Source organism: Cyclopterus lumpus, chromosome 14 (assembly GCF_009769545.1).
Source record: "Cyclopterus lumpus isolate fCycLum1 chromosome 14, fCycLum1.pri, whole genome shotgun sequence".
Taxonomy (NCBI): Eukaryota; Metazoa; Chordata; class Actinopteri; order Perciformes; family Cyclopteridae; genus Cyclopterus; species Cyclopterus lumpus.
The window spans coordinates 7,667,403-7,695,230 of record NC_046979.1 but is presented as its reverse complement, the minus strand read 5'-3'; the positions used below and the strand labels follow the sequence as shown (position 1 = coordinate 7,695,230).

At 40.1% G+C, this 27,828-nt stretch overlaps 1 protein-coding gene across 3 annotated transcripts in view; it reads left to right on the top strand.

Moving 5' to 3' along the window:
- Nucleotides 1-27,828, top strand: part of LOC117742582 (gamma-aminobutyric acid receptor subunit beta-2) — a 50,911-nt gene continuing 23,083 nt past the window's right edge. For all 3 annotated transcript variants that reach the window (XM_034550099.1, XM_034550097.1, XM_034550098.1), the window contains exons 1-4: nucleotides 1-107; nucleotides 269-366; nucleotides 1,027-1,094; nucleotides 24,971-25,191. In XM_034550099.1, the coding sequence (XP_034405990.1) occupies nucleotides 25-107; nucleotides 269-366; nucleotides 1,027-1,094; nucleotides 24,971-25,191 (470 nt within the window). In that variant the 5' untranslated portion in view covers nucleotides 1-24. The remainder of the gene's footprint in view (nucleotides 108-268; nucleotides 367-1,026; nucleotides 1,095-24,970; nucleotides 25,192-27,828) is intronic.

Sequence of the window (27,828 nt, the reverse complement as noted above, 5' to 3'; positions counted from 1 at the left end):
AGAAAAAATACACATAACATAAGCATGGCAGTGTTCAGAATAAGAAGAATGAGGTGTTTTTGCGTCTGGTTCTTCCCTCTCGTAGTGACGGTGGTGTGCGCCCAAAGGTAAGTGAGAGGTTCGGAGGATGCTCCACTCATTCTTTTTTTTTTAAGTGTGACTGTGTTACAGACGGCATGACCAAATACTTGGAACAGTTTATGGTCCAAGAATGTCTCGTATTAAATTTTTTTCCTGTGCACCTTTTTCTCTCTTTTCTCTTCCATAGTGCCGGTGCCAATGACCCTAGCAATATGTCGTTGGTTAAAGAAACGGTGGATAGACTGTTGAAAGGTTATGATATACGATTGAGGCCAGATTTCGGAGGTAAATTAAATCGTATTATCATCAACTCTGATCGAGTTGTTCGCCTTGTCAGCCCGTATAATAGTACAGTGTTTAATCTCCGGTAACTCGAGTGATAATTGCAATTTCGGGAAGTAAAAGAGACATGTTTTATCAGATTCTGCCACAGTATATGGCATTTTACGATACAGTCGAGGCAAAAATGTGCCAAAACACAGAGTAGCGACCCGATGAGACTACACATGATTGATGTGGTTGAGGGATGAGATAACATACACCATCTTACTTATTTGAATGAAAAATCACGAGGGGAAAAAAAAAAAAAAAAAAAGAAGGTGGCTGTCAACTCCCAGTGCTCGCCTATTGTAATTTAAAACAACAACAAAAAAGCTGCCTATTCTTGTTAATGTTCATGTTCCAATTCCGGTGTTGACTGTGACGGAAACGTGTTTAGGGCGAGGTGATTTAATGTCAATAACTTTTCGGGGGAATTACAGAGCACTTTCACTGCCGCTCAGCGCGTCTAATCCCACCCAAAATGAACACTGCAAACTATTATCCGGCTGACAACAACAGCTACATTCATAAGTGTTAATGTGTGTGTTCAGCACGCTCACGTTAAGGCTGCACCTGATGTACAGTGTCTCCATTGCTTACTGTTGTTTTTGACCTGTTCTATAGGTGCTCCGGTTGGAGTGGGAATGAACATAGACATAGCCAGCATAGACATGGTATCAGAAGTCAATATGGTAAGTAGGCCATCATCACCTCTACTTTGACAATGGGAGACCATTCTGGACTAATCGTGCCCTGCATAGCATACACCTTCCTGGGGAATACCCTCCCAAGCCACCGGGGGAAACCCCCTCTAAATGCAGGCATGTGTAAATGTTTTTTTTTTCTCCCCCAAACACTCTCATCAACTTGTGGGTGTGATAACTCAAAAGGGATTTTGGTCGTTTTGTTTATTAATGGTTGAAGACATTAATTCAACTTATCTAAAGGTATTGGAATTGGTTGACGTAGATGATCCATTTGTTGTTGGTCTCATGAGCTGATTTCTGCTTAATTTACTGAGCAGGCAAAAAGCCTGAGCCTCACTAACTTCACAAAACAAAGGATTTTATGTTCAATCCTCTCACCACTTTTCTATTGGGGACGTTAGAGTAGTATCCATTAAACTCTGGTGATATTTCACACTGACATTTATGTCTCTCCATGAGAAAGGTTTTAGATTGTGACAGTGGAAGAACTTGTGAGCTGTGAATATGAGAAGTGGAAATGAAGTTTTGCTTCATACAAGTGCACCTCCCGGTGATGACATGTTGGAACTGCACCTCCGTTTACAGAGAAACTCAAGGCTGCATTTCTTTCTTCATGGAAGGTGCATCTTGACACCTATGATACAGTTGACAGAGTGAGCTTTTGTAAAAGAAATATACATATGAAAATATGCATGACATTTGTATGTGTCCACTTTCTTTTGTAACATTGTCTCTTTTGTTGACCTCTACCGTTTTAATTTGAAACTTCTTTACGTCTCACACAGATGCCTCTTGCTGTTGCAGTTATTTAGGTGTTAGAAGCTGCGATATGAGTCATGTTCTAATCTCAGGGAATGGTTACGCCCTGGAATATTTTTGGCAGCAGCACCCAAAGGATGTTGCTCGTGTTGTTATCGCTGTGCTCCTGTGGACTAGGTTGATGTGTCGAGATGAGATGAGAAAATAGATGATTGCATGTATTTACCCAGAAGACCTGCACAACCATAGGCACATACATGCGCATGCATACGCAATGCATTTCTACAGAGTCCTCCAAAGTGGCTTTGAATCCTTAATTAAAAAGGCATGTTCTCTGTGTGTAACCGATGCAAGAGCTGGGAGAGATGTTGTGTGCGTGTAAACGATGCAAGTACAGTATGCATGTCGTAAATGTGCACATGGGATGCACTTCCAGGAGTCAAATACTTAAGGATTATGTAAGATGTTATTTGTATCTACATCCCAATCAACTAATGCAGAAGAGACTTTTCACTCAATTTATACAAAGCTTGTCTCAGCAGAAAGGAAGGAAGTGATTTAGTTATGCCAAAAGGCGCCTTAATTGTGTCGGCAACAAGGAAATGTTGATATTTGGGGTATTTGGTCTTATTATATTGCATAGAGCAAATAGAAATCCAAGCAGAGTGAGAAAATGGGGCACGAAGCAAGATCTGTAGCCATGGTGTTGCATGTTTATGATTTATAGGTGTACATGTCCAACAACAGGAAACTCCAGATTGTGTTGTACTTTGTTTACTATTCTCTCAACTGCTATCATCTTCTCTCGGTTACAACTACAAGAAAAAAAAAGTTAAAGTATATCCCAGGTTCATCACTCCTACCCAGAAGTGCGTCATGGCCGTGGCTTATATCCACACACACCCACACACATGGCCAAACCAAAATAAATCCCACTCACCATCCAAACACACAAAACCAACGCCGCGCAGCTTCTTTGATCATCCCAATCTTTTGTCAGCTTTGGCCCACTAAACACCCTCTAATGTGAAAGGGGAGTCATTACCACCTGACCCATTGGAGTCTCATGAAAAGAAGAGGCCACATGTGTGCGTAATGGTTTCGGCATCTTTGATCTGCTCCCCTTCCTATAAATGTAACCACTTTTCAGGATTGCAGCTGGTGTAGAAGCACTTTCCTTTCTTCCATTTCCTCTACCCCATCTGGCTCTTTGTCTGCCACTTATTTTGGTGTGAGGATGGAACCATCCTGTGTTCTTTCTCTAGAGAGCAGATGAGAAACAGCGTAGAGGATAATGGAGAGATGTCACAGACAAGTATATCTAGCAGTGTCCTATTAGCCATTATGGCAAAGCATTCCACCCATGCTTTGTTATGTATTAACAATATATTCTTCCATCACCCATGACTGCTATCTGTTGAAGGCCTCGCATTGAAAGCAAAGATGTGAACTAGTGAGAAGATAGGGAGGCTAATAAAATAAGGAACTGCAAAGAGATTTGTCTAAAACCATCTGTTTTAGCACATTGCTACCTATGTCACGGAGCAGAAGCCCATTTAGGAACAACACAGGCCTCTAACTCACTTTAGATGAGTCACCAAACTAAGTATGCAAGCCCTCAAGCTGGAGTCCCCCAGAGGCCACGAAGTCCCCTCCACTATTTGTCACGTAAGCAGTTCTGAGGTCCAAATGCACAACCTGGATTCAAGCATGTTGCAGAGCCTTTTCTCCCAAAACCCCATTCTAGTTTTTTTTTTTTTTTAAAGACAAGCCTCTAGAATAAGGTATAGCAACTAGTGACTGTTTATATATGCTACGGTTAAGACCGTGCACCAATAGCTGGACTAACTGAGTCATATACTATGTAGAAAACTACATTACATGTCACTTGGACCTGGAGCCAGACATGAAATGGAGGCTGTGGCTGGTGTTCATTACATACCCATAAAAGGTCACTTGTTTCTGGGGGTCGGGGGCCACGGTCCCAAGCCTTCGAGGGAGAAAAGCGATGCGATTTGATTGTTTAAGACCTAGGAGTCACATTTGTCACCTCTGTATTCACGTGACAGAGAGAGATATATAGATAGATAGGAGAGAGAGAGTGCTCTGACATTACCAAGTTACCATGTGGAGAGCCAGAAGCGGTGCTGGTGTTGGAGAGAAGGTCATGTACCAAGTGCTGCTGAGGGTTCATTCTGCATGACTCAGAGGTGGACATACAGATAGGGAGACACACACTGAATACCAATGTCATGTTAGACATTCAACCCAAGGCAAGTGGCTTGACGAGCCTTAACTCATGGCACTGGTCAAAGGAAGAAGGGAGAACAGGAGGCATTTAGAGGAATTGGTTGATTTCTTTCTTCGGCAATCTTCCCAGAAATCTCTTTTGTTCACTTTCTACCACTACTGCCATTTAGGTCTCAATATTTGCTTTTGGTTGAGCTCCTGAGAACTTAAATTCTAAGCCAACAGTTTTCACAGGGAAATAAATACTCCTGTCTGAGGATGAACTAAAGTTCTTATCCTCCTCCAACAGGCAGAAATACCATTATTGTTGCACACGAAAGGTCAAAAGGAGCTTATTGATTGTTGGAGAAGGACATTTTAGAATTGTAGAGCTTCCCCATTGTTGTACCCAGTTATTTCCATCCCTCAGCAGATGTCTCTGATACGATGTTTGCTATAAATTCATAAGGATTGCCCTAAAAACTATATCTATACTTCATATTATAAAAATGGCTATATTGTAATTGATGTCACTGAAAGTCAAGAGATCATTGCTAGGCTCTTTGATAATAAAAGGCAAGGGAGATACTTATAAGGTATTGCGTAATAAGGTACTTATAAAGTATTGCGTAATATCTCATCTACATATCTGAGAGCTTCAAACATGATATGAAGTCTGCATCTTGTGTCAAGATCTAATTTAAAGCAGCCTTCAATTGCCTATTGCTTATCTGGGCAGAATTGTACATTTATGGGCAGGAGTCATCAGCCAAAATAGTAAGTCAACATGATTTACATTTTTCATGGCACAGATTTAAACATTTAATAACGACAATGCTGAGCAAAACCTCACCCTAATCAGCTTATGGTAATGATACAAATTAAGAGATGGATGATATAGTTAATCTTTGAAGATTATGAATGCAATGTAATTCAACTTTGATAGGATACTAGGACACTATCGTCTCTTTTGTCAGTGTACACACACATTTTCTCCGGCCGGGTTTCACCACAATCGTGCACAAAGGTTGATCGCAGCAGTCTTTGTCAGAACTCAAAAATATCTCCAAACTTCTGCTGCATGATGGTTGCATATTAACTAATTCAGAGTGTCGAGGCAATGTGCGAAGATTCACAGACTGAAACGCATTCCAATTGTGGGGAGAAATAAATACTCTCCAACTCTTTAAAAAAAAAAAAAAAGAACTGTCAAACTATTCAAACTATTTCCACATTATATTCAAAACTGGTAACAAGTTAATGAGCGACTAGGGATTGGCATTAGTCCCCCAGAAGTAATTATGGGTGATAAAGCACATATTTAAATGAGTACTGTTTAGGATATTATTGTAATCCACAGAGCTATTGTAAACCCAAACCAACCAATAGCTGACTTTGTAAATGTGCAACGATTAATCACACCAATCAAATTCTTGAGTTGGCTGTAAAGGGTAATTACAGTACTCAAAACTGCTACATGAAAAGTCTTAGTGACTGAAGTCCTTTTGTCTCTGGTGAAAATGTACACTCAGTTTCTGTCTGTAATACCCAAATTCTAATCCCGAATGAACCGGTACGTTAACGTAGCCTCCAGGAAAGTAGCTGCTCGAATTACGTAACAGACAAGACTGGAGACAAACTCAACCAGGGTTCAGCAAGGATTTGATTTGGTGCTGCAATGGAGAGAACATAATGTATGAAGAAAGCCGGGCTCTAATGATAACAGTATTGATTTATTTCCATTGCTTAGGATGGATGATACATCCGCCTGACTCATATCCTTGCTCCTGCTCCAAGAAGATTTCATGAATAGGATTTAAAATACATACCAGTTGACTTATGGTGCAGTGCACACAACAAGGGACAAGGAAAGAAAGCAATAGACAATTTATACGTTAAGAACATTATCGCAATAACAAAATAAATGTTTCAAGATTTGATATCATGTTAACCATATTCTTTCTGTCAGCAGTATCAGTTTTGTGTTATCAGTGTACTGACTCTGCTGCCAGTATATGTACAACAGCAGGACAATTAAGTAAGAGTTACACAAGAAAAATGGGCCTCATTCGCAGACTGTTCCTGGGGAGAAATCTCTTTTTAAAACCTACTTAGTTTTCAAGATGATTCTGACTTATTTGGTATTTCTTCTTTGCTGACAACATAATCCATCCACACTCAAGAGTGTACTTGCAAACATCTCAGTATTGACATGTTTGAGCAAAATCGTATATTCGTTTGTGTTTTTCTTCAATTCTCAAGTTGTATAATATATAATTTAAATGCAAAAATAATATTTGTATTATCATTAAGATATTTTATAATTATTTTCAATACATTTTACAAAGCATTATGTAGAAAAACACTACACTATCACGATCACAGACTTTTCGAAGAACTTTTCTAAAGACAAAATTATATTAAAAACTTTATTACTGAATAAGGCCCAATCTAACTGGATGTCATACAGTATAACCTTGTAAAGTTAAGGCAGTAACCCAACTTGTTTTTAAGTGAAACCACATACAGTATCTGAATTGCCCCCTGGTGGCTGGCTGCTGTATAGGTCATTAAGCCTGCCCTCAACAGTTAGCACATCACATTTTTCTCAAAGATGGTTTCTGTAATTTTAGGTAGTTCTATTAATGCTAATGTATGTTTATTTTTTTTATAATTTTGGTTTTTAATTTGTTAATTTGATGCTATAAACAAGGGGATGACAGCCGTGTCGACATGGAGCCAAGTAATCGGGATTTGTATGGAACTTTAACTTTCCAGTACCGATTGTCTATTTTCAAACCAAAAATATCTGTCTATAAAGATATTTACATACGGCCTGTTTGTGGTTCATACTGAAGCCAAATCTTCTGACAAAAAAAGCTCTCCGGCACTGTTGGACCACCATCATATCCACACGCAGATAACAGACCTGTAGTCTGTGTAACTGAACAGTAGTACATTTGATCATGAATGAATATATACGGATATTTCCACCCAAACAGTTATCGTGGTGCTATCGCGGAAGCTAAGTGGCTCACACGCTAACAAACTACTACCGCGCTTGGCTACGGCGGTTGAACGGGCTGAATCTCAAAACCAATGCAGACTGTGGCTCTGAATGATGTAAACATATGGCAGCGCCTTTATCAGGGATATTTTTGGCTTCAGGAAGTGAAGATGAGTCATTTGTTTATAGAAACACTATGCTATAAATTAATCCATGCTGTAGGTCAGGTGGACAAATCTCAGGTATGATACCAATTATCTAGGTGATGGTGGTTTGGCTGTCTATGTTAGTCTTTTATTAATTAGGCATTCATGTGTGGCTTCCTTTAGTTGGCAACATAAACTTTCAGCCAACTTACTTACTGTGCAATTGTCAATTTCAATTTGACAACCCTTTTCATTCGGCCACGTCTTTTCCACCTCGCTCCGTGTTTTTTTTTTCCCACCCGAAGGGACTGACCTGCTACCTTTATCCACAGATTGAGCAAAGGAAGAAAAAAAAGAGCAAACCACAAAGCTTACACAAGAGCTGTATACATTGAGGTTACATACGAATACTGAAAATACCTACAACGTGCTCGTGCAGAGGAAAGTCACAGGGGATGTTAGAGGCAGCGAAGGAGGAGTGGATGAATTGTGTGAGTGGAGTGCTGAAACAACCCATGCCCCAACTTGCATTATTCATGCTGGTAGGTTTAGAAACATGTGTCTAGCTCTGGAGAGTTTTAGTAATCCATTTAGATTACACTGTGTGCCACTTGAATGCAGAAAAGGTACAGACATCAAGTGGGTTGTTTGCAGCCTGAAAAGAGGATTTGTATGTCACCAGTGAATACATGGCATACGGGCAGGTGTTTACGCATTAGCAGAACCAATTCCCTCAATGTAAATGAAGATGACGGATGTGTTGCTGTGATGATGGTGGTGATCATGATGATACAATAAGGACAGAAGATGATTGTTCACTTCATATGGAGGATGAAGAACAAGCAAAAGAAAAGTAGGATACATATGTAAAAGAATCAACACAGTATATGTTATGGCTTTGCCGTCATATGAGAGCAACTGTACATTACACATTAGAGCAGAGGGAGCAACCGGCTCCGTCACTGGTATGCTGGTGGGCTCAGCCAGAAGACTTGGTATTTTGTTCCGCGTACTTCACAGCACCTAATCAATTTCGCAGTGAGTTCGACATAAAGAAAAAGTGAATATGCAAGAATGAGATGTTATGTAAGAACGATTTTTTCAAACTGTGAGGGTCATTTTGTACAGTAAAGTGTTATTATGAAAAGAAACACTTTAAACATTTGAGTTGAAATTGAAAGACGTCTGTTGGTTATATTATCTATAGTTCATATCCTGGATCCATACATATGAGTGTTTATTAATTCTGTCTTATTACTTGAAGTTGAAGACCTCCCCTGTTGTTCAAAAAATAATTTAAAACATAAAATTAGCCACTCCTGGGGACATATGTTTTCATTACAGTTAACTTCAGAACTGAAGTTTTGAGTAGACTACAATGCCCAAGCTGTTATTGGAAATGACTTAGTCCAATATATATATTGACTAAGATTTAAGATAGACATCGCCATATTTATAATTAAATATAAGCCAAGACGTACCTATAGGTTAGCATTCACACTCTTTCTAAAGCAGAAAAGTGATACCCAAGTAGCAACAAAAAGATATTTGTAAGATCTGGAGGTAATTAAGTATGTTTTTGGTCACTAGACAGGCTGCTAAAAAACAAGTCAATCATATAGGGCAAACAAATCCAAAATAGGCAGTCAATCAAAAGGCAGGCAGATGGCCATATATAAACAGGAACAGACAGGGAAAACAGAACAGCAAGGCAAGAAGTCAACATAGACAGTCTGGCAGAGGCTAACTATGCTCAATGTCTCCTATATACACTTGAGCTAAGTACAGATGGGGTGCGACTGGGTGAGCCGGTCACTGAGATGCATGTCGAGCAGGACCTGGGAAACTCAAGAGCAAAAGATGCAACTGCAGGAAAATTCGGAAAAGAATAAATAGTGAGGAGGAAACGAAAGACAGAGGAGGGAGGAGAGGTAGACGGAGCAGCTGTCGGCCTGACAAGATTACCTCAGGTTTTTTGTGCAGTCAAAATCTCATAAACTGTGTGTTCAAAGATGTCAGGGAAAAAAATGGTGAGGCAGCCGTTATTTCTGTACTTACTGCAAATATCTCTTTAAATCTCATCAGTAGTCTGTAGGCTACAACAGGTTTCTGCAGATGCCCAAACTTTAGCTTTTCATTAGGTGATTACTCTTGAAATGTACCTTCCCTCTGTGTTCCAGCATAGTGTGCAACCTTGTAAGACCTTTTTTTACCTCAGACCACAAGCTGGGCAATTACGTATCCAGCAACTTTGGCTACGAGTGAAATATCTCCACTGATATTGAATTGATTGCTAGAACTGACTGAACGTTGACGATCCTCTCACTATTCATCTATAACAACATTATCAGGTCACAATATTTGGTTTTCAATAAAATCGATAACATTCCCTTCAGTCTCAGCTGAACTTTGTGGTTAATGCTAATTAAGAGTTAGCATGCTAACGCACCTAACGTGTGTAACCGTCAGCGTGGCTTAAGTTAGCACCCATGTGGGTTCTTTACTGTAAAAGGAAATGTATACACACAATGGAGAATGACAAAATAAATATATGATATTTCTAAAAATGCATCTTTGATAGAGGTGTTAGCATTAGGGGTTAGGGCTAACCATTTGCAAATAAAGACTAACTTTTAAATCTGACTCCATTAAATATCCCAAGAACCCTGCACCAAGACTTTGTTGTATGCCTTTGTTTAGGATCATCACCATACTACTGCTTTTATGAGTCTTGTTATACAACACATATGTGGATATCTTTTAAGCATATTATGCAACATTTAACATTTAGAAACAAAGTGGCATACACCAATCAGACACACACACACACACACACACACACACACACATAAACACACAGTCATAAAGTACCAGAGATGTACTGATTAAGTCATTATTAATGTTACAGACACTGCTTATTGTACAATTAATAAGGCAGCTCTAAATGTCAGGGGAAGGAAGGCGTGTAATCAATTCCCCCAGGTTAAACAAGCTCACTAGTTAGGCATTTGATTCACTGTTGCCTGTGACAGTGAATGATGGGGAGGATGTTTAGCCATCAGAGATGCAGCTGTAGGTCTGACTGTTAAACGGCAGCATCATCTATTCTGGTGGGCAGAGCTTAGGGAATTGACAGCATATTGTCATCGTGTGATTCGCTCAGAGCAGGGCAATAATTCCCACGTCTGTCCTGTGTCAAGCTGACGTTACTCTCGCCTGCTCCATTCACTCATTCCTCTGTTCCTCACTCACTGTCTGGTCTCTCTCACTCATGCGTTCCCCCGGCCTGTTTGACAGTGACACGAGGCTGGGGAACTTCTGCAGGGAGATTAGAAAGAGTTACTCTAGTTTGTTTATCGGCTTGGCCTCCCATTGCAGGAGGCGTCTCTGCCTTCATTAACCCCACTGCTCTATTTGCCCATGTGCTTTTTGCTCACGCTCAACAGATCTAAGTTTTAGCCGAAATTCACGCAACACATTCTCACTTCCAACTCTTGTTCAATGGCCCAGTGCGAAGTGCTCCGCTTGTTGCATGCGTCTTTTCAAAATATACTTCAGAGTTCACAGGTCACTTACTTTTTCTGCTCTTTTCATGCAGATAGTATCTAAAATAAACATTCAACGTAGGCTTAATTAAATAACAAAACTACGTGGTTAGGTTTAGGCAATAAAAGCAATTGGTTCTTTTTTGCCCTCTAAGAGTTGTCACTTGTGCCCTGCACGGGCCACTCTTGCGTCCACACTCGTCATATAAAAGACTGGTGCGACCATCATTTTTTCTTCAGCGTCAAGCAGTCGACAAATGTAGAGGTAAAGAATATGACAGACATCTAGCAGTGTCTGTTTGTGTACCTGCTGTCGGGTTGGCTACATCCTCATGACGGACCTTCATCCCAGCTGCTGCAACTAGTTGACGCCTTCATGGCACCTTTTGTTTACGGTGGTGGTAGACTTACCACGTCTTTGCTAATACTGCATGTGTGACAACACGATCTACTATTTGCCAAAATGTTTCAACATCTAAGGTCAAAGCAGGCAGTTATACCAAAAAAACTAAATGAATGATGCAAAGTTGTGTGAGTGACAGCAAGAAAACATTTCAACTTAAGTGATAAAAAGTCCACATAGAACAGGAATTCATGATGTACAGAGACAAGAGGAGCTAAACAAAAACAAAACAAAGACTCAATGTCTATGTAAACAGCATCATGTACAGTGTTGATCGGTGTTAAATATTCACTGACAACTGTTTGGCTTTGACAAGTGCTGACTGGAGTATTTTTCAGTTATAAAGCTGATATGGCTTGTGTCCAGGTGGTTATTGATGTACTAAAAGTGGTACATTATCTCAGACACTTACAGTTTACGAAACACATATATCACCAATGACAAGAAATAGTAAGTGCAGTATGTCGTTTTTGTCACTGGAGGTGTGTCAAAAAAAACAAAAACGACATTTATCGACGGTAGTTGGCTATCACTATCGTTTAGAAAAAAAACCTGCATGATTGTGTTAATTAGTTTCATTGAAAGGACTTGTGATACAGAGACATCATTCAGGGTCAGAGGAATGATGAGGAAGTCAATAAGGAGTTGACTTTTCAACGAGAGCACATTTTTTACAGTATTGACGAGTTAAATACCAACGATCTCTTTTTCATAAACTCCAAAGCACATTGTTTCCAGCAAATTTAAACAATCTACACTTCCTGCCTTGAGTGTGATAGCAACTGGTCTGTGTTGTGTTGAGGGAACAACACTCATCATTGTGCGGGACCTATTTTTAGATTGTTAATCAAGGTAACATGTTCAGACTGACACACTCAGTATGATATCCCATAAAGTGTGAGTAGAGTGAGATTGCTTCATTTCAGCTCATCCACCCGCGGTGACCTAACGGAGGTCAAAATCATTGATGCAAGTGTGTCTGCAGCAGAGCAGGCTGTTCCACAGAGGTAAAGGAGGTACTTGGTCCTCCATTTCTGATAGGCAAGAGGATCAAAATATTGCTAATTTATATGCCGGGTATCGCCACCGTGTGGATGCCGGCATTCATTTTTTTACGGAATATTAGGAACTCTAATGTCCGTAAAGCTTGACTAAAATGGATCGGAAAACCAGATACCTTACGTTTTTTATATATCGGATAGGACAGAAGACTCCTGCTATTTCTTCATGGTGAATAACATTAAACGCTAATGTGCAAGTTCAAGGAGCTGACAGGACTGCATTATGTTACCTGCTAGGATTTCATGTTACATGTAAATTAATCATGTGCTCCAGTTTTCCGGTGAGTGGAACTCTAACATTAGTATTGTTTTATTTATAGCTTAGCACCAGTATGACTAACAATCAGCAGCAACTAGACCACAGCAACAGCCGAGCTCGTTAGACTTAGCTTGGAGATCGTTGGGCGTGTTTCATCAACCAGGCTTCCTTCAGCTGCCACGCTCCACCTCTTTGTCCATTTTGGGATTAGGATGGAGGTAGGCTGGGCTCTCAAGATTGCCACAGCCGAGCAGCCCACTTTAAGCTTGATTTTGGCTTTTCAGAAAACTATGGGTGACGTCACAGAGACTACGTCCATGTTTTAAACAGTCTATGGTCTGAACTGTCTAAGTAAAGACTTTGTTACTTTGTGGACCAGCAAGTTACAACATTGTGGCTTTGTGCATATTCTTTTATTGTGATACTTGTAATGGAAGCAGATGAAAATTAAATTGGTATGAACCAATTATAATTTAACCACATTGCATAATCGAAAACAAAGGATGGAGATTCTGCATGTAATGGAAGGGGGACCAGACGATATTAAGTATTTCTTTGAAAATAACTAAGAGACAAATGACGGAAATCTTAAAAGCTTCTTGTCATTTCGCTTCTACTTTTAAGAGGATTCCCAACTTCCGTTTGTCATCTTCCTCTCAGCTGTCAAGTCACTCAAAGTGCCAGGCTTCAATATGGTGTAACAAGGGATTAACTGCGTGTCCAAAGGCTGGGCCAATACCAACTGAGTAGGTAAGACTATGAGCTGACGGTGTGGTGGAGTTGAAGCCCACTAATTAAAGCAGAGTTGATTGAGGCTGATTAGCAGCTTACTACCTGACACCCGCACACCTAATCAAGTACACGGACATACAAACAGAGTAAGAGAGAAAAGCTCAGAGGCTAGAAGCAGAGGGCACAACATATACGGGTCACGAGGTGAACATATCACTAACTTTATCATGCATTACACGGCTCAACTTAAAGCAGTGTATGTCTAAGTGTCAAACTGAAAACTATCTAAACCTCAACCGTGTTTTGGTCTCGGATGAGAGTCCTCTGTTTGTATATATACATACACACACACACACACACACATATTACGCGTGTAAGACACACACACACACACACACACACACACAAACAAACAAACAAACAAACAAAGAAACACACACACAACCAAGACCTTTCAGAATGCAGAACTTTCTCTTTGGGTTGGCCTTTCGACTGCAGTGTTATCAAAGCCCCCAAAAGCATCTTTTTACAAATACTTTCCAGTGAAGATACCTTTAAAGCTGCTGGCCACATGCAAATGGGGAAACTGGTAGGGGCTTCCATTATAGCAATGATACACATATATATCTGCATTCTGAAAGGTCCTGTGTCTGTGTGTGGGTGTGTGTGTGTGTGTGTGTGTGTGTCTTACACGCTGACAAGGTTAACTCGCATGGTTTCTGCTGTTGTCCAAAGCTTTGGAATTGGTCTCGTGGCTCATAGCTCGGCTCATGTCTGAAATTATCACAAGGCTTTCACACTGCGTGCGGACTGACAGTTGGATTGGGCTTTATCACAGCATGTCAACATACAAGAAGTTGATAATGGCCTAAAAGGAGAGATGGCGGGTGTGGATTGGATTTCACACAGCAGCTGAACATGACACTGAAAGCTGATAATGGGAGGGCAGCGAGCGGAATATATGGCAGAAGTTGCTCTTGGTTCAAGTGATACGTGTGCCATTACTTTCTTTAGTTGTCTGCTTTCTACTCGTATGTTTGATACCAGTGATTTGCAATTCAACAGTTTGTCTTTAGTACTACATAGGACAATTTGACACATCTGAAAAAACAACAAATCATTGTCTTCACAGCCTTGTTCATCAGGATTAGAGCTTCTTTTATAGTTCCCTCTGTTATTTGATACCAGTAAAATGTACAGTTGGTAAAATGAAGCCAAAAGCAAGTGTTGCTGTTGTCTTTTGGCCTATTACAGGTAATTTGACAGCATTATTGATGCTGTATAGATGAAGCCTTAAATGGTTTCCAGATTTTCTTTTTCTATTATTCAGCCTTATATTGTCAACTGTGGGAGTGAATTCAAAGAAAAGATAACGAGCAGAGAAAACCTGTACTAGGTGTTAGCCAGGCATGTAAGAGTGGCATATACCTTACGGATAGAAAAGTATCCCACTTCTGATTGTCCCACTCATGAAGATTGCATGGAAGAAATGTATTTCCAGTCTTTTGAATTTCTGTATGGGGTTGTACATCAATTCCCGAAGAATATCCTAAGTGGTCCACGTGTTTGTAGCATTGCAGTACTAAGTGTTTTTATTGCTTGGTAAGTAGCTGAAGAGCTTGCCAGGAACTGGCTGGGAAGGTAGTCGACTCCTATGTTTGGTCACCCTCTCTTTCTTTTGTGGGGGAGCATATTTTGTACTTTTAAAGTGTCCTCCACACTAAATGTTGCCCTCTATTTGATCAATATCAAACCTAAAACAAATATAACAAAATAACGTTTTGCCAATGGCAATGTAATACAAAAAAGAGTCTATAATCTTGATCTCTCTCTCTCACCAGTTAAAGAGGTCAGTTGGGGTGAGATGAGAGGAACAACTCCCTTAGAAAACAAATAACATTGTGAGGATTAGTGTTGACCATGATGCATGTTCGTGTTCGTGTGAGATTGACTTTCATTCCAGAGTACGATGGATATTAAAAGCTTTTTTATGCTCAAACCAAGTTATAGTTCACTATTATTATTATTAGTATTCCTTGTTGCATGCATGAAACCACATTTCAAATACTTTAATCAAGGTGTTTAACATGCCAAATCTTTGAACTAGCACAAAAATATAAAACTATTGCCTCGAAAAAGAAAGGGCTGATTATATATATTATATGTTGTATACTGGATATGTTGTATGCACTTGTACACCTTAATCAGGTTAGAGTATAAACTATAATCGCAATTCTGCCACAACTCTAAATGTGTGGAAATTGATTCAATTGAATCAATGGTGTTCAAAGAGCTGAAGAGTGATACTTAAAAAAATATTTAAATATCCCAGGAATTTCCACAGACCTGCATATTATTTTTTTCCCCTCAAGACTATTTCTTTAATAAGAAAGTCAAACTTTCAAAGTATATTTTACAAAGTAAGTTTTGCCAATTTTAGCACTAACTGTAACACACTTGGCTTTCTCAGCAACTAGACCTCAGTTATTAAAAGTAATATCTGGAGATTCCAGAGGTTTTCAATCATATCATATTTATTTAATATTTTAAGCCATATGTTTCCGACTTCTCGTATTGCTCTACAGCTAGCCAGCCACGGCATGTCCATTCCTCACATGTTGTTTTTTGTGTTTTCTACACTACCATGTCTCTATCATTTTCTGTGAATGTTATTGCCACACATTATCAACAGTGGACTTTAATTATACACCAACCCTATGTATTTATGTGTTATTATTTTATTATATTCTCCAAGAGGGGACTTGCAACGCTGGCCAATGTGTACCTTGTGGAGACCTCCAGAACCTTCAATGGAAATGTCTGTGGTGAACAGAGTGAGAAAGGACCTGCATGAAGCACTTTTCTTGAGCTTTGTGTTTAGCCGTGGAATGGAATTATATTCCTGGAATCTTTTTTTGTAACACAATTACAAGGATAACAAAACTAGATACATTATTATTTCCCTGTAAGAATAATTCATATTGCTTATTTCTTTTTTATTTATTCATGCTTGAGTGTGTATGTCATTCCAAGCGTTCTCAGAGGCAACCCGTGTTAATAAATACTAGTGAACAGAGGCCTGCAATAATAGACTCTCAGGGATGACAATGAAAACATTCACTCTTTAATAATCACAAGGTCACAAAGTAGCCTACCTCCTTACTCCATCATGGCAGTCAACTTTTCTTTTTATCGGACCTCTCACGGCTCCACTAGAAGTACTTCAGATTCAAAACGTGGACACTGGTGAGGAGAGCTGTGCATATGCCAGAATGGCTGATGCCTTCTTCAAATGATGCATATTATAAGTGCTGTGGCTGGCAAGTGATGCAATATACAAGATGATGACTATTGTTATCTAATCCCTGCTGTTAACATATTGCAAAGGACATATTGCAATATTACATATTGCATCCCAAGCTCCATGAACTCAAGCTCCATGAAAAGTCTTGGGATTTTCAAATACATTCTATACCTCTGGTAGCCCTTCCTTTTACTGCAATGCTTGATAGTACTTAGGACATCCCCTGAAGTGGATTCACTTTAAGATAATGAAAAAAATCATGGACATGGTTGAAATTCTGCACATTTTCCTTTTTAAGGAATTTGTAGTATGCCTTGGACTGCAAGCCTAATGCTAATAGGTGCGTGAAAACGATTGTAGACGTGATGTTACCATGTTTAGAAGCATGATTTGGACATAATTGGACTTCCTAGATGTCCCTTGTTGGCCTATCCGGTTTAATGTTGAATCTGGAACTACAGAGGTCTATGGCAGGGCAAGTGAACACCTACACACACACACACACACACACACCTACACACACACTCTGAAGCGTACACCCTCCTAAAGAACCCCTGTGTCTCTTGTAGGTCATTCCAACTGTGAGGAAATATTGCTTCTTGTAGGGTGTCCTTGCTCAAAAAGACACTGTATGCAGGCCATCAAATCTGAGCTCACACAACTGTGTACATGGTCAAAGAAAAAAAGACTTGTGTAAACTGGATATTGTTTGGATATAGGTTGATAACCAGTGTTCTGTACTCACTCAGGATCTACGCACGCATTCGATCCACAATTGTCTATATATTGCATTCTCATTGTTGACCATGTGTATATGTGGTGTGTGCTTCTTGGTACTCTGTTTGAATAGCAATCAGCTTCTTCCTCAGTTCCCGAGACCTCCATAATGCATGAGCTGTGGCACTGCTCCAGTGGATCCGTGGATTTATATGTGAATTGTGTATGTGAGATTGTCAAAGGGCAGCGGTCTAATACTCGTGCAGGAATTTTGGCAAGTTTGTGGTAAAACAGACATACAGCTACACATCTTTAGCTGGACAATGACCCAAACCCCCCCGCACGCTCACACTTAAGCTCTTCAAGCAGGAGAAGCTGTAAATGGGACGGATAACATGTGCAGACACGGACTCATTTTTCTCCCATCTCTTTGGCCAGCTAACCTTCCATGTAGTTTGAATGACAGCTGAGAGTAAAATGTCCAACTGCCTCCCTGTCTTCCAGTGGGCTTTAAAAGGCACTGCGATAATGTGCATTCTGCTCTGCCCTCTCTTCTCTTCCCCGTGACCCCCCAACCAAACCCTTCCCCTCTTGGAATTGCCACTCCACTCTCCTCCTCTCTGAGGACACAAAAGGGCCTGCAGATGCTCCAATCGACTCTAATACATAGTATGTAGTCAGTTAAGCGGCAACACTGCCAACTGGCACCTGAACTTGTTGTTTGGGAGAGCGCTCAGAAGGGAAGGAAAAGGTTCCTCTAAATTTGAGTCACCTTCAGCAGCAAGCTCTCTTGAAAGCAACGTCCAGGTGGGATTAGATGATTTATGAGAGAGAGCGTAAACAAACAAGAATATGGGCATTATTGAAATCCGTCATCGAGTTGCTGGCATGCTATGAAATATGGAAAAGGTCCGGAAGAAAGAACGATACAAAAGGTGTACATAATGGTCGTTATATAGAATCTGACATATCAATCAAGGCATTTGAGTTATATCTTTTTATATCTATTTTTGATCATCTTTTTGAGGCTTTTGTTGAAGATATCAACATTATATATTCTGGAGCAAACGGACCAAATGAAACCCCTGCAGCAGCACCTGCATGCTTTCCTGTTGCAGAGTTACAACATGCGGTGCACAAGCTGTTCCAGATACAGTGCTGAATCCTAAAGTCTCCATACACAGATCCCCAGAGACTGTGGAATATATGTCACTCAGCTCTGTGGGGATGGGCATGTTTATTATTAGGCCTCTTTTGAAATGCTGTGCCCTATGCCAGGTTCCTCATACCATGTCGCTGACGGCATGAGGACCGTGTGAGACAGGAAATGGAAAGCCACTTGTTGTTGGAGGGCTTTTTGGAGTAACTGAAGTAGGGGGATGATGGAGTGTGGTATGGACATATGACTGAGTGGTGGACTGATTGCATTTCCTCCCCATTAAAAGGTATTGCACAGGAAAGACAAAGAGGATATATGTAGAGGAAAATTCAGAGGCAGACTGCTTTTTGGATTCAGTACCACTAATCAAGGTCAATGATGCACTAGAGAGACAATTTAAAGTGGCACATATCTCTTTTAAAAAAAAGGAAAAAACACAATGTCAAGATCAAAATCAATATTCTTAAAATATCAGTCAATGAAATAATGTGATTGATTTCATTGGAAATGAACACTCCCAAACCATATTGTCAACACGCTTTGAGGAGGAGATATTCAAATCTGAATGTGGCTCTTCAGAAGGCTTACAACCCCTCAGAGGCTGATCCAACACCTGTCTTGTTTCTTGTTCTCTAGGCGCCTCCCTCGCCGGTGTCTGTTTAGTCGGAATGATCTAAGCCATTCACAATCCCAACCAATATGTTCCCACTTCCCTTTTTTTACCACATGCAAATAGATGCAACAGCAGGTCCTGTGAGAATAAGATAGATAGATGGAGAGGGACTACGGGAGAGAGGGGAGCCTATAGAGAAAAGTAGATGGAAGAGGGTTTGTGTAAAGGAATGAAGGGAGAAATGGAAGATAAATTCGAAAATATAAATTATCAGAAAGGGAATGGTGGAGGAAATGTAATGGATGGGGCAGATGAGGAAAGGGATACAAGAGGAGAAAGAGAAAGTAGCAGAGGGAGGTCATTGCTGTTGCTGAAATCAGAGATGGTTATTTACTCACAAAATTGTGGCCTGCATGACTCTCTCTGGCAGTCAAATCATGTCTGAGTCAAATTGTAATATCCAAATCATGTCTGAGTCAAACTGTAATATCCATTGAATAAAATGCCAATATGAGATTTCGCACAGTCTGCTGCCTGAAGAGCCTGACTGACTGAGCACATATTATATCTACAGCGTTGTCTGGAATCGTTGCCTCTGTCTGAACAATCTGCCCCCACAGTGACTCCGGCAGTAAAACGTGCCCTTTCACTAATGCAACGCAAACATGATATTTGCGGACATCATCTGGATGGAAGTACAGAGCATGTGGGATGAGCCTTGTCACAGATTATGTCACAGATTATGTTTCAATTAAAAAAAAAAAAAACTTCCAGGGAAGAACATGAGGTCATCCGCGCCACATGGATTCAGTGATCACCAGTTGGCTCCATAAGTGCCAGTTCCCACCATTCCCATTATATAGAGCACTATAGACAGAAGACATCCCAACATACATCTCATGTATGCTGTCATTTGCTGTCCATTGCAAAATTACAAGTTGAAATTCACCACTCAGACCGGTAATTTGTTAAAGTGGTTTTCTTGACAAATTATACATCAGGTTACCACAAACACTATCTCATGGTGATTCTTACAGCTATTAGGTTTGCTCATCTAATGTGTATTTTTCAGTTAAAAAAACAACAAAAAAACAGGCTATATTTGAGACTCTAATTTCAGACTTTGATTTTCCAACTGGACTTGAATTGCACTAGAATGCCTAAAAGCAAAGTTTCATTTATGTCCCACAATATGCATAATAACTATTTTACAATCAGGGTAAATATCTGTGAGTGCAGGCTTACATTTGGCCAGAACTGCTTTCATATCAGAAGGGACTTCTGGCTTCTCACTCGTTTGTGGCTTGGAGTAAGATGACTTCGAGATCAGACTTGTAGGCCGTCTCATTTGCCTCGCACTCTTTCAGATAGCTATACGAGCTATACTGCGCAGCGGTGATGACAGTGCCTCTCTTAGTGGGCAGCATATGTCATCAGTGGGCCAGGTGAGAGGAGTCTGATGATCTAACGGTGCCAGATTCTCCCCTTGCAGACCTTTGATGATGATGTAGCTGTAGCTAATGTGTCATGTGTGCCGAGCAGCTGTATTCATTGTACATAATTCCGGTGTTTTATATAAAAGATAGACTTTTAGACATATTCTGAAGTTTTTTTTTCAATACTGTACATTTATATCATCAACGAATCGTCATTTTCATTTCCATAAAGTGTATTTTTGGATTGAATTGGATTGATATTAACAGGAGTAGCAATTCTGAACACAATTGAATAATTGACTTACATGAAATAGCTTGCGTGATCTGTAAGAAATGTATTTAACCAAACAACTGCACACAGTGGGAGGCATGCTGTGGGCCGGAATATTAGTTATTAGTTATAATGGACTCCTGCATTCTGTAATGGCTCAGAGTGAGAGAATATAATGATCACTTTCCTTGGCAGCTTGGAAGCACAGCATATTTTGCACTTATAAATCCAACATCATTCTTCCTGCATCACTCTCTGTCTCCTTTCCTTTATCTTTCCAATTCTCTCCCTCTCTCTCCAACATAGTTTATGTACTGATGCTCATTATGACTGTTGTTATGACAGCCTCCCTTGCACTTACATGCACACAGCCGCTGCAGTTATTCTGGTGATGTACAACCTCCTCCTCCTCCTCCTCCTCCTCCTCCTCCTCCTCCTCCTCCTCCTCCCCCTCCTCCTCCTCCTCCTCCTCGTCCTCGTCCTCGTCCTCGTCCTCCTCCTCCTCCTTCCACAGAAGGAGAAAGAGAGGGACACACTATAGCTGTCTTCAACAACAGCTTTATGTCCACTGGAAACTAGCCCTGATGGCACCTCCGGGAGTTCGTCCCATTGCTCCCAAGCAAACCCCAACGTCCTCAGGCCTGCAATAATAGACTCTCAGGGATGACAATGAAAACATTCACTCTTTAATAATCACAAAGTCACAAAGTAGCCTACCTCCTTACTCCATCATGGCAGTCAACTTTTCTTTTTATCGGACCTCTCACGGCTCCACTAGAAGTACTTCAGATTCAAAACGTGGACACTGGTGAGGAGAGCTGTGCATATGCCAGAATGGCTGATGCCTTCTTCAAATGATGCATATTATAAGTGCTGTGATGCAATATATATATAGATGATGACTATTGTTATCTAATCCCTGCTGTTAACATATTGCAAAGGACATATTGCAATATTACATATTGCATCCCAAGTGCCAGGCGACAATCACAGCTGCATTGTTTGCCTCTACATTATATTGTAATCTCTGAAGCACAAGAAACACACACACACATATATAAATAAATGTTCTATCTATAGAAGAGCGATGTCCACATTTCTAACGAGATGAGTTGCAGCGATTCATTTATTCCTCGATTGGATGTAAACTATTAAATTAATCGTTTTTTTTCATTGCAAAAAGTCAATGTAAATTTTCTGATTCCAGCTTCTTAAATGTGAATATTTTCTTTACCAGTTCATAATAGTAAACCTAACATCTTTGAGTTGTGGACAAAACAAGACATTTGAGGACGGCATCTTGAGCTTTGGGAGATACTGATCTCAACATTCATTTTCTGACATTGTAAAGACCAACTTATCCATTAATTAAGAAAACAATCGCGAGATCAATACAATTGAAAATAATACAAGCTTAACGTAACAGGATGGGACACCGTGTGTGTGTGTGTGTGTGTGCGAGCCCACGATAAGGACGCATCGAGAAGCCTCTCTGATGTTTCGTACATCACAGTAAACCCGCCTGCTTGATGTTGTGTATTGATGAGTGCAGTGATGGTAGTTAAGGAGGCCTTCATGGCAACAAGCATCTCTTCTGCCACATGCACAGCATGCCAGAAAGAGTGTGAGCTGTTACATAACCACCGGTAAGGGATGGAAGTGTTGTTGCAAGGGCAGCACGTGCAGCCAGTTGGTGCTATGTGTAGAGCAACCCAGATATTAGACCTCTACAGTTATATAGTCTATAAGGAAGACAAATACAAGATTGTTCTGCTATTTCCATGTGTTTCTTTCACATATGAAAACAAATTAAATTCCCAATCCCATACCGTTTTTTCCAGCCTGGATTAACTCTATTTCCATTTAAGTCCACTGTAAATGGACTTAAATGGAAATAGAGTTAATGCTAGAATGCTAGAATTGCTATTAGACTATTTCTGTCTTTTGAATAAACGTGGTTGTCAGCACTCTAAGCCAAATAAGGTAAAAACAACAACATAACACAAGCTATTTGTCAAACAAGGGCTTCACTGAGAAAAGCTGCCCCTGTTTTCCTGACTCCATCCAGTCAATATCCAAGCCTCCAGTTCCCAAGGTGCTGTCGGATGTCAGATCTGTAGCCGACGGGCATATTCAAAAATGCATGTTCAGCCAGGAAGTGGATGTGCCAGTTATGACAAAAAGTTCCCTGAGACAGCAAGTTTTTTTTTCACTTAGTTTTTCATGGATGATTGGTAGGCTTCGTACTTCAGTGAAATACATAAGCATTTGACTGCTGGCGTGACTCTTTTTTTTTTAGCGCGTCCTAGATTTAGCGTCATGGAATTTAACTGCAAGTTATCAAATTTCCTCTAGTTGTTTTATGAATTATTAACCTCTTGTATGTGTTTCAGGTTTTGAGTGTTTCATCATAACAAGAGAAAATGTATCCTTGTATCCCAACAGCCTGGATTTTAGAACAATCATCTCTGCGAATGCTTTGATTTTAAACTTTTGAAGTACAGTGAATCTACCGGCATATATAGAGAGCTTTTTGTACAGAAACAGTTATGATCAAATTCGGTGTGTTTCTCACCTCAATGCTTTGTATGTGCAAACTTACTGGGAAATAAACCAGTTCCGTTTCTGTCGTATTATTGAGGTACAAATCATGGATTAAGATCCTCATAAAACATTCGCAAAGCTGATTCTTGAAAACCTGCATTGTTAATGTTAAATTAATGTTGTAAATAATTGCTATTAAGCCATCTTCCTTTACTTTTTGCTGGCGCTGTAGTTAATTTGTTGCCGGATTACTGCCAACAACTGCTGATCAGCAAACTGCAATAAACCATAACGGAAATGTGTATCGCATTACCGGCATGCACATGCATGCAGGTTTGCAACCTCGTGCAAGTGCTTGTGAAGCACGAGGTATAAATACTACAGAAAAAACACACACACACACTTTCTCTATAGCACAAATAGTGGTAACTATAACTTACAAGACTCCAAATAAAATAAATTCAAATACAAGCTTGCCTCAGTAACACTGTAGCACAGCTACACTTCTCCTTCATACCATCCGTGTATATGAGGAAGGCAAACATGCACATTATGCCCAACACACTTTGATGTCTGACGCAGCTTTATGAAGCAGACATGTGCTGTCCGTGCTTGACTTGACGTGATGCGAGAGGATGGTCTACCATTCTGATTGTGGGAGGAAAAGCAAAAGAAAAATGGGTGAATATGTTATGCAAGTACAACATAGTGAGCTCATTTAGTAATACTTAATCCCAGAAAGACAGCATCTGTCAAAGCAAATAGAGCATACAGGAGATATTTTGTAATACTGTTTTTTTTTTTAATATTGCTTTGGGGGTAATTTTCATTTGTCTGGAACATGTGGACTCATGTGGTGAACATATTTTAACGGACCCAAACTTCATTCTCACACCAATGCGTCAAATAACTGCTGGTTAAAGCGTGGTTTGCTTTAACTTCACCAACTTGGGGGGACGAATGAGTCACGCGAGGAAGGCGTGATAAACAAGTCACAGAACTTTTATTTTTCACCAGCTGACTCCTGAACTAAGTGTTTGTTTGACCCTTCCACCCCTCCCGATGGTACTGTTTGGACTATTCTCATTGTACACTGAGCGTTGTATAAAAGAGCTCAACCTGGCGGCGGTGTCAGACTCACTGACCAAGCTGTGTTATGACACATTTTGAGTGGGAGTGTGTCACATCCACGCAAACGATAAACGAAACGTGCAATCCACAAACTTATTTTTGTCCTATATTAACAGACCCAAACTCTCTCACACACACACACACACACACATGCGTGAAAAAACCCAAACCATCTGTCTCTCTTTCTCTCTTCCCCTCTCTGACACGTACACACTCTTCCACACTGTCTGTCGAAACCTCATGTTTCTATGAAAAGAAGGAATTCCCCATTGCCTTTTACTGAGAGGTTTTGTTTGGCCTGTACTCCTACTGTTCCATTTGCTTTTAAGTGAACTTCATCCAATATTGAAGCCTAGTCTGGTCTAATCTGAGTGTTTGTAGTACAGAGCAGCTGTATAAAATGGTCACTTCTTGGAATAACCGTGTCTTCTCTCTCTTTTCTCTCCACTCCCCCATTCACCTGTCTCCTTCCCTTCTGGTGTTCTGTCTCTGTGCCTCCCTTCCCCCCTCTGTCCTCTTTTGCTCCCTCTCTTCTGCACTTCCAGGACTACACACTGACGATGTACTTTCAGCAGGCCTGGCGAGACAAACGGCTGTCCTACTCTGAGATCCCCCTCAATCTGACCTTAGATAACCGGGTGGCTGACCAGCTCTGGGTCCCCGACACCTACTTCCTCAATGACAAGAAATCGTTTGTCCACGGTGTCACGGTGAAAAATAGAATGATCCGACTGCACCCGGACGGCACCGTACTGTACGGTCTAAGGTGAGATTTAATCGCTGACAATGCAATGTGACTACACAACGAAAACAAGGTGCTGGATGTTTACATTTGTAAATAAACTGAAAAAATACATACTATCTCCCGCATGCTGGATGAATATGACAACATGAAGTGGAAATTACTATTTACAATTACTACGACTTTTACTCTGTAGTTTATCATTTCAATTGTTCAACGTGCTTATTTTATAGAAATCAAACGACCTGGAAAAAAAAAAAAAAAAAAACTTCTACCAACTTTAACACAAGAATGTGTTAATGATTGCTGCGTCAGTCTCAGTCAGTAATTAGCTCATTAGAGCCAGATGAAGAAAACTACTGATGTGAGGTGCAATATTGCCCATGGGAAAAATGTTAATGTTGATGTAGTGACCTACTTGAATCCTCATTTACTGGACATGTGCACATCAGCAACTAAAGGCTTCTGTAACAGTACATTGAACTTTTTTACAAGGTATCTGCATTATTTACATCACCAACAAAAGTATATATAAAGTATGTATAAAGTTTGACTTTGTTTTTCCTGCTATAACGTATAAATATATATATATATATATATATATATATATATATATATATATATATATATATATATATATATATATATATATATATATATATATATATGTTTATGAGGGCTAATGCAGAAAGGTCTGGCATAACGGGGAGAACAATCTGTCTGTGAGTGTGTGTGAGACTGGGGTTTGAATGCTAACGGGAGTATAGGTGCAGCAGAGTGGGCAGGTGAGAGTGATTGAGCTGATGAGAAGGGTGTGACTAGCAGGTGCACTGAATTAACTGATTATGTGAGTGACAGATGAAGGGGCAGAGCTGTGACGGGCTGGCGAGGTGGGAATGGCTGAGAGGTGTGCTGCAGGGTGACAGTGGAGTGTGGAAGCTGAAATGGGACGTCATGATTAGGTCCTCTATGTTCTCTATGAACTCTATGCTTGACTTCTTCGGAACTGTTTTTTTTGCAGAAATAAGTACCGTCATCATTTTATCATCGGCAGGCGGTCCAACTGACAAACGGCGGCCTGCTGAGTGGCTGTTGGGGCCATAGACCTCCATTAGTGGTCTTACAAACACTTCTTTTCTTGTGTTGCATGGCTCGCTGAAATAACGACCAAACCAACATCCACCAGGAAATGGTGCTCTGTATTGTTCTACCAGATAAATAAAAACATATTAGATAGCTTAAAAGATGTTATATTCGTCAGAAGTTGACATGATCATTGCTCCTCAATATTTATTGATAACAAAACACTGTGTGGCCTCGGCTTGTAAACAATTCAGCTTCCAGCACAAGTGTGTTTCATTTCTCTCTCTGTTCCCCTGTTATTGCAAAATCACATGCACCGACATGCCCCTCCAGAGCCTGAGAGGAGAAGGAACATGTTGGATATTCCCTTTTTCCATCAAGAAAAAGCTATTAAGATTGAATTGACCACTGACCTTATTATTTAACGCAGAATTGGATCACTAATTAGGATTTTAGTTGGACTTTGAATGAAATCTTGTCAGATGATTGAAACATCCTTTTTTATCTTAGTCGTGTCTCCCACCAGAGAACATCTGAAGAGCATACAGTTGTACTTTTTTTACAATCTTCTCAAACTTATTAATGAGTTTCTCAGATAATGAGTGTGTTTGTTGAATACCACTTTTACAAAACATCAGGTTTTGATCTTTTTATTGTATACATTCCTCTCGAAGGCCACTAAAGAACCTATTGAGACTTGTGCATGTTTGATATGTTAATGACACATCCCATCTGTGTTCAAGTTGCCAGAAACCAAACCCCAATAGTACGATATAAATTGATTGACCCATTCCACTGAGTTTCGACCTCTCAAAGTTAACATGATTACAGTGCACTTCACGCCTCACTGATGTCTCATCAGTTCATCTTGCAAATAGGCCTCTGATGCCCAAACTATAAAAAAGTTATTGGAAACCATAACATCTTAATGGCCGTCATGGCAGCATATTGGCACTGCTGCGGAAGAGTGAAATTAAATATATATAGAGACCTACAATTAAAAACAAAGAAGGAGCGACAGGGGTTTTAAGGAGAGAAGTGGAAAGAAATCGTCCCAGATTTTTTTTGTCATCTTCATAAATGTTATCCGTCTTCATTACTCGCCCAATGTCCATTTCCAGTGTTCCGCACAATGTGATTTGCTCAGTATTTACATAAACTCATGTAATCTACACATGGTGTCATTATGCTACTCTTACTACTTTCATGCCAACGTCTGTGACTGATGGATGGAAGTGATGTGCCGAAGTCCAACTGTTTCTGAACACTTGAATAGCGACACATGGGTAAATAGTTGCTGGATATGGTTCGTGGTGTGGTTAAAGAAAGAGATAAGTGTGAAGTGCAGCACAAAAAAAACGACAGCCAGCTACTTCCCCTCTGAATATTACATTCTCTGTAATCTTGCTCTTTACACAACGACAATCCGTCGCATTGTACTTTACATGTAACAAGTGCTATGGCCGTCAGTTAAAGAAAGAAAGAAACGGAGAAAAAAAAAACGTTCACAGTGATACTGAATACATTCCTGAATCCACCCACTTGAGGACCTTTCTGCCCAACAAAGGCACAACAATT